Source organism: Ostrinia nubilalis, chromosome 2 (genome assembly GCF_963855985.1).
Source record: "Ostrinia nubilalis chromosome 2, ilOstNubi1.1, whole genome shotgun sequence".
In the NCBI taxonomy this organism is placed as follows: Eukaryota; Metazoa; Arthropoda; class Insecta; order Lepidoptera; family Crambidae; genus Ostrinia; species Ostrinia nubilalis.
In genome coordinates, this window is record NC_087089.1 from 6,721,813 (window position 1) to 6,730,410 (window position 8,598).

Below are 8,598 nucleotides of genomic sequence, written 5' to 3' on the forward strand. Positions count from 1 at the left end.
TTTTCATTTGGCTTTTGATTTGCGCACATGCTGCTTTTGATAGAGTTTCTCGCAACTTTGTACAATTAAGAATTCTGATAAGGAGCTATCGTGTATTAACGCCATACTTTGTTCCAGCGTGGGGAGTGGCGGTAGCATGGGTGGCCATCGCCTGCTGCTGCGGCTACGGCGGGCTGGTCAACTCGCTGCTCTCGTACCGAGGGCTGCTGCCGCTCAGCCGGCTCACGTACTGCGCCTACCTCGTGCACCCCACCATCATGGTCTTCACCTGCTTCATGCTCGACGGGCCCTACCACCTGCAGAACTCCACTGTGGTAAGTCATCATCATTGGCGTGGGTGGCCATCGAGTGCTGCTGCGGCTACAGCGGGCTGGTCAACTCGCTGCTCTCGTACCGAGGACTACTGCCGCTCAGCTGGCTCACGTACTGCGTCTACGGCGGCAAGTCAACTCACAGGGAGTTGAACAGCCCAGTATAGTTATCGCCAGGTCTAATAAGAAATGAGGATTGTTTTAGGAGTTTCATGAACACCTATAGAACTTATGAATTCTGAGTCTAGAAACGTCCGTTTGCCTAACATAGTGTAACATAGTTTGCCTAGATGTGCTATACGGCACCTAACGAAGAGAACTTTCCTATATAAAATTTCCCGGTCTCCCATTACTACGTAATTGCATTGTCATTACAATGGATAAAGTTACCATTAAACTGAATTGAAATGCTGGTAGTTATGTTCATTTATGGCGTGCAATTTAAACGAATGTAAAAAGTTAACTGTTCGATGAAAATTAAATACACTTTACATTGACATATTACATTATGCATTCAGCCCTACTTCCTATTTGAATACTGTATTTTATTTGTTATTTTGGTTTGGTTTATTTGTCCATTGTTTGCTTCTTCGCAACGAATGCTTTTTACATCCGTACATAAATCAGAGAATGTTTTTCAATTTTAAAATATATGTACGTCGAGCATGAAATTCGAAAAACGTTTGTGTCTTTAAAAATACAAATACAAATGAATTAATAATACTGTGCTCGTCTGCACTCGTCATTCCAATTGTAAAATCATATCTGTTGAGAATAATTCGAGTTTTCCAGCTTATGAGATTGAATTCTGTAGATATTACATCCACCTACATTGCTTGCTATATTATCTACATATTGACAAATCCTCGACATAATAATAAGAAAGAATTTATGAGGCCAAAGAGATAAGCCGCGCTCATGATGACCTGTATCATAAAATCACGGACACCGTTTTATGTGAAGCCTACCGAAGCAATGGAGACAGATTAAGGGCTCGATACCTATCGAGCCCTTGTATGGCTGATAGCGTAGATACCTACCTAGGTATCTACGCTATCAGCCATTTATTTTCATGTTTTACATTATTTATTTTTTATGACGTTCTTGAGTAGGTACTAAATCTCAGCATAACTCTTGTCAAGTTATTTTACGCTTGCTTTGAACTTTAATACATTATTATTGCGTACTTAGTGGTAGTGCGAGTTATAAGAGTTCTCAGACAATAGATCTTAAGAGGGGACCTACAAACAGGACTCCTTATTACGGCGATAAATCTTTCACTCCTCTGCAAATCGTGAAGTTGAAGATTACGCCCGAGACAAACATTTTAATTAAAGATTAACACTTCTCTGTCAGAGACCACTTCTCGCTAAATTAAAATTCAGAAATAGATTTATCAGTTACTTCAGTCAAGATAAGTTAATAACTGAAAACACATTGAATCAAGTTCGTTCGACTGGATTTTCATAAACAAGATTTCAATTATAGCTGCAGTGATTGTGATATCCTGTTTGCATGAAACAGCTGGCACTGAAATTAAGTTTGACTTGCAAAAGCAAGTGGGAGTGTTATTTAGATTAAATTTGAGATCTTATACATAGAAATCGACGTCTTTATTTTTATTATCCTGACACAGGGCAAAATTATAATAAAGAAAGGGTAGTTTCTTGAAACTTGATACGGAGTTCTGATGAGGCTCAGACTGCCGAGTCTGATACCAATAAGTGGTATACTCCCTTCGAAGAATATGAGCTCTATGCCTATTGGTATAAGAGCATTGTATCTATTCGAAGGCATAGTTTGAAGGTACCGACTCGTGACTGATGAACGCGTTCGTTAGTGTTGCCGGCAGCTGCTATCGATTAGTTTATAATATCGCTTGTTAGGTATTAAACTTGGGCGATAGATTGGAAGTTAACACAACAAGTTAATACATATTAGAGAATACCAATTTCGTTCTTTAGAAACTTTTAAAGTGAGAAAGTAAGCACAAACCTAGTAATTATTGCAATTCAACTTAGAGAGGTGAACGGGAAGCGTAAAACGTAATATAATAAAAACAAACCTTAATAAATGAATTTTATTAAGGTTTGTTTTTTAACATTTGATTTCATCACCCATTATTTTCAATACACAATGACAACCACTAAGTGGTTTTATGAGTAGACATTTCTTTCTTCCTGTGTCTTCTGTAAATTAAAATCATTGTCATCGATCGATCATCGCTGGACAGCACTATAGTCCAGTCAATGAATGCCTTAACGACGGTGTAGAGAGAAATCCGTGGAACACAATTTCTGACCTCGGGACTTTATTTAGCCTAGTTAGGTGGTGAACATAGCAAAAGTCCCCGCCCTTAGCCCTTGAGCCGGCAGGGAGAGGGGGGTTTAAAGGTACCACTTTTCGGTTTTTCGCTTAATCCTCGGAAACTATGCGTCCTAGTGACATGACTACTATGAACCAAAAAAAGCTTATTCAATTTGCTACAGGCGAGACCGTCAAGTTTTTTTATATCTTGTATAGTTTTTACGGCATCTGCTCTAGAAGGTCTGTAAAATTGGAAATTTAATTTTTGTCTTATATGATCCTATCAGGAGAAAATCGACTAAATCAACATTGAGCAAACACTATAGACATGCGGGAGCATGTTAAGCCTAGTTCCAGAGAGGGGACTGCACCGTGGGTATATTTAGACGAACCAATTGGAGCCACTTTTGACTCCTCATCATTCAAAAACTACTGTGCATTAACTCTTCAAATTTGGCTCATGTATTAAGACTTGCAAGATATACATCAGCTTTAAATTTCATAAATATACCTCAAACGGTTATTTAGGTATTGACGTTCAAAAATCGACATTTACAACACTAAAATCTATCTATCACCTGTGAATGTTAAAATTTACTGGTTTTTTATTTGTTCCTTTGTATTTACATAACTACCTTTCTGGATGCCAAATTTGAACCTTCGAGATCATCTGGAAGTGGTTAGAATTTGGTCTATAGGTCCGACATGTAGATTTTTGGACGTCAATACCTAAAGAACCGTTTGAGGCATATTTATGAAATTTGAAGCTGATGTATATCTTGCAAGTTTCAACACATGAGCCAAATTTGAAGTGTTAATGCACAGTAGTTTTTGAGTGATGAGGAGTCAATAGTGGCTCAAAGTGGTTCGTCTAAATATACGCACGGTGCAGTCCCCTCCCTGGAACTAGGCTAAACATGCTTCCGCATGTCTAGAATGATTGCTCAATGTTGATTTAGTCGATTTTCTCCTGATGGGAAAATGTAAGACAAAAATAAAATTTCCAATATTACAGCCCTTCTAGAGCAGATGCCGCGAAAACTATACAATTTATCAAAAAAGTTGACTATCTCACCTGTAGCAAATTGAATATGCTTGTTTTGGTTCATAGTAGTCATGTCACTAGGACGCATAGTTTCCGAGGATTAAGCGAAAAACCGAAAAGTGGCACCTTTAAACCACCCTCTCCCCGCCGGCTCAAGGGCTAAGGACGGGGACTTTTGCTATGTTCACCTCCTAACTAGTCTAAATAAAGTCCTGAAGTCAGAAATTGTGTTCTACAGTTTTCCATCTATAATGCTTTATTGACTGGACTACTATCGTTTTGTTCAGGACGATTAATGGCACAGGCTATGTGCGCTGCTGGGCGCGAGATAAGTGCCACGGTCAACACTAGACTAGTGCTTGTCGCCGGGTTTGCTTCTGTGACGGACAATCTATCTGTAACAATGTACCGGCTTCTACATACAATGAATTGTGGTAAATCAATAGTGGAGTTGATGTTGTGTCAATAGTGGCACATTGTGATTCTGAAACTATGCTACACACTCAGCACATTAGGGTAGAAACAAGGACTATTTGGACTTCTATATCTTGGTAAAACCTCAAAATCTTGGTACCACCAGATAGCACTTAATAAACATTAAGTCTAGTCGCCAGACTTTAGTAATAAATAACTGTCGTAGTGTGACCTAAACTTCTTCCACAATTTGGGTAAGACACGTGGCCTACTTTGAACGAAGTCTACTAGAATACTTATGCGTTAACTATATCCATAATTAATGCAAAATACTCATTTGACAACACAATACCTAACCACATTAAGCGTTTAGTTCCATTAATGTCGTAGACGCGAACATTAAATATTAAGCTTCACTAGACAATACACAAAGTTAACTTTATAGAGACAGACAATTTAATGCATTCATCTTCTCAGAGCTCAAATAATTTTCGTGTCTAATATTCATTATTTGGATTGCTCCCGCGAAACTACGAGAGCGCAGTGAGCACACTTTCGTATACGGCTTCAAGTAGAAATGCATTGCGGGCGAAGTTTCAGAAGCAGCGCCGCTCGCAACCATTTGACAGCGGTCAAATAAATCCCCGATGCTGAATAAATCAACCACACTTTCATACTCCATGCATATAAAGTGGCGGAAACATTCACCTATTTTTGTTGAGCTAGAATTGCGGATAAACTGGCATTGCGATTATCTATTTTCCTAAAATATTTCAGTTTATACGGAAATCAAAATATTGTTTTGCATTTTACTTTCTTATCTTTGATTTTCCTTCCTTGCCCGGAATGCCCGGTCTCCAATAGGCTTTTCAACACCATCGTGTTTCAAAAATATTAAACAAAGTTGTTTTTTTCATTATTCCACATTAATATTACAAAGCTGCTTTCAAGAAAAAGAGAATACCATTTGTCGCGCCGAACACATTTCGTAAATAGGATTGCAAGTGGTACTTACATTTATGTTTTCTAGGCTTACAAGAAGCAAATCATATGAGAAATTGCACAGTCTGGGCGAAAGCTGAAGCTCATTTGATGTTACGAATAACCCAACGCGCCTTTTTAGGGTTCCCGACAAAAGGTGACAACGCGGTCCCATTACGAAGAGACCACATAATGCCGACCCGTTCGTCTGCCGCAGGGTTTTCAGTTATTATATGACACAAATTGCTATTGCTGGTGCTACTACAATAATTGTCAAATATTTTACACAACATCTAGAAAATCCTTCATTTACTAGTCCAACATGAACTTGACCGTTTTATTCTTCAACCAGCTATGATTAAAGTTTCAAAGCGAGTGCCCCAAATAAATAATCTCTTGCTCGTGTTTTGGAAGTAACTGAACTTAAATGGACATTAATATTCAAAGAGCTCGATAATTAGATATGCAAAATATACTTTGTTTACTTAAACCTTGAAACATAAAGCTGAAAATAAACGGAAGACTAGAGCTTTTTATTTCACTGTCCATTTTAAGTGCATTTACTTATTTAAAGTACTCTTGAAAGAAAATCTAAATAAACATAATGGCTCTTCTTTGTCATTGTGAAAAACATTTTTCAGGACTACTCAACACTATTCATCAGGGACTTCTAAATTATTCAAATATTCAAAGAAAAATGTGTCTGACATCCTCGTATAAATATTTTATAATGTTAACAATTCTTATACACACATACAAATAATGAATGTCTGTGTGAAAAAGTACAATAGGGAGAACTTTCTATAAGAAGGTATAAGTATTCCCATTGTTATATGCCTTCACAATACAAACTTATTACTTTGATTATTACATCTATAGGAATATACGCGGTAAATGTGGTTTAATAATAGTTCAGTCAATATTGGAGCTTTGCTATAGCTTTATTACGTCCCGCGGCAAAATGGCGTTATTGCGCGCACCTCCGGCCGCATTTGCATAGCAATTTGAAGACACTGGTGTCTTTACACAACCTCTAACTAATGCAAAAGCGATATAACGATAATACGCACGCTGACTTTTGCAAACATGAAAAATAAATACGATCACATATACACGCATAATAGAGCCGTTTTTGATGTAGCAAAAAGTTAAATGTGAATAATTTAAACAAAAACATACGAGCAAACTAATGAAAATAATGTCAATGAACCGTAAATTGTGCTTTACGTTATGTTACCATGTTATACTCGTAATCATGGTTAGATTTTGACTATAGTTACGGTCAAAGTTAAGTGGTGCAACTCAGCCATATTGTATCCTTTTGTATCTTTCAGTTTCAATGTCAACATTGCCCTATTTTCTTTTAAAAGGGGATCACACATGATACTTCGTCTAGTAAAATATTTAATGGCTCTTTACCTCTTTACAGATCACAACATACGCCGGTTACGCCGTGCTAGCGTTCCTGGCTTCCTTCGCCATCTCCATCGCGTTCGAGGCGCCGGCAGTGCGGATCATCAGGATCATAAGTGGGGGGCACAAGCACAAGAGCCAGTGAGCACAGGCTGTGGTGATCAGTGTAGCATATCAGGGATTGGGCCGTGTATTCACTCGTAACAGCAGAAAATATTATCATCGTGGTGCTCAAATGATTTGATTTGATTAATGTGAATTTTAGTCACATTATGATAACGTAGCTTTAATCTGCTTTTAGATTGGACAACTCAATTTTTAGAAAATTAATCCTCCAGCTACTGAATATTCAGATCACACAAATATTCTGATTCCGCTGTGACTAGCACAATTAATTTCTGAAAATTATCACACAATTGTGGGGATAAGTTATCTCTGTCTGTTACAATGCCTGCAGTTGAATACGCGGCTTAATATAAAGTTAAATTATAAAGGTTGTGTTTCACACCTCCACAAATATTTGTATAAATGGGTAGAATATAGTCCAGTAGCCTGGGCTGGCCTCATAATGATCTAGTTAAGATTGAATTAAGCATTACCAATTAAACGGCAAGACATAGTAATGACGAAGATATTGATAAAAAATATCATATGAAAAACAACAAATCTGTTTACCGAAAATTATGACATTTTGCCACTTCCTAATACAACTTTAAATTTTTCAGGAAAAGTATCCATGGGAATATTTTCTCAATCATGGAAAGTAGACTTTGTCTCAATTCAAGCCCAATCAATTTGGTAGAAGAGCCTTTTTAGACTTAATCTCTTTGCAAACATCACAAAGATAAGGTATGTTAGTGAAAACAAAGACAACTTTACAATTTGGAAATAGCATTCTGTAGTCCAGTTGCCTCAGAGATGCGCTGGTATTGCGCAGCTCGTCGTTAACCCAGATGCTAGGCTGCTCGAAGTTTAGCCAAAAATTGAGACACTACACAATTTATTACGTTCACGTGCGATGTTGCAGTTAATTGACTAAACTTTTTATAACGTGGCTGTTAATTGGTTTCAATGGCATTTCAAGGAATCGTATTAAACCAATGGAACAATGTAGTACATTATGAAAGACTAGACTATAAAAGAGATCGGTTTGAAAGTCATTAAAGGAAATTATTAACAAAATTGTGCCTTAGCTAGAAAGTTAAAATTCGATACATTCAATTTGCAAAGACCTTATTTATTGGTATAATAAAGTCAGTAACATTACCGACTGACACACATTGAGTACGGCTTGATAACGTGGTCTGAAATATGTAGGGGCAGATAACAGTGGCTCATGCCACATATCGATCATCGCAGTTTACCCTCATACACTGGGCAGATACCTTCGGAATATCCAAGTAGGATATTGAAAAATGTGGCAAATCGTAAGACCAATATTGTGATTTAAATTCAACACGCGTATATAGGCCGAAGATAGCCGTAAGGGAAATAACAACATAGAATGGATAGATTTTTTAATATTTCCATAACAAGATTACTGAAAACTTTATAATATTCAGAACCTTTTACCAGCGTTAAATAAAAAAAAAAGTAAATATGTCATCTTATTTAAAAATAGGTGCTTTATAAACAACCTAGTCATTTCCATCTGAAATGTATGAAAAAATAAATAAATGGTTATAACCTCTTTTCTTCTTGCGACCTGCAATGATTTATTGAGGCAATATAGTAGGGAATTTAGTGCAATGATTTGTATGGAGACCCCTCCACTTTGGTATAGAAGGCTCATTTTTGCACCAGTTGTTCTTTGGGTGCTCCTGAGTGGATTTCCGTCGGTAGACATCGGGAGCCCCCCCTGTGGTAGCAGGGGGAGGGGGGGCAAGTTTCCTTCTGCCGCGCTTCACTTTAAGGCCCATATCTTCAAAACTATGGGTATTAGGGCAAGTGTGGTGTCATTTTCGGATAATTAAAGGATGGCGAATTCATTTCTAGAACAAACTTTTTGCCTTTTCATACAAAAAAATAGAAATATTGAAAAAATTCACAAAAACCAAAAAGTATTTTTTTAAATAAACGTCGTTTACTTTTAAACCACTGGAGATAATCTAATAAAAAAAATATGTC

The 8,598-nt window shown here is 37.2% G+C and overlaps 1 protein-coding gene across 1 annotated transcript in view; it reads left to right on the forward strand.

Moving 5' to 3' along the window:
- Nucleotides 1-8,194, forward strand: part of LOC135078355 (nose resistant to fluoxetine protein 6-like) — a 92,366-nt gene extending 84,172 nt beyond the window's left edge. Inside the window, exons 13-14 of the mRNA XM_063972955.1 lie at nt 118-314; nt 6,488-8,194. Coding sequence (XP_063829025.1) covers nt 118-314; nt 6,488-6,616 — 326 coding nt within the window. The 3' untranslated portion in view covers nt 6,617-8,194. The remainder of the gene's footprint in view (nt 1-117; nt 315-6,487) is intronic.
- Nucleotides 8,195-8,598: the final 404 nt, after the last annotated feature.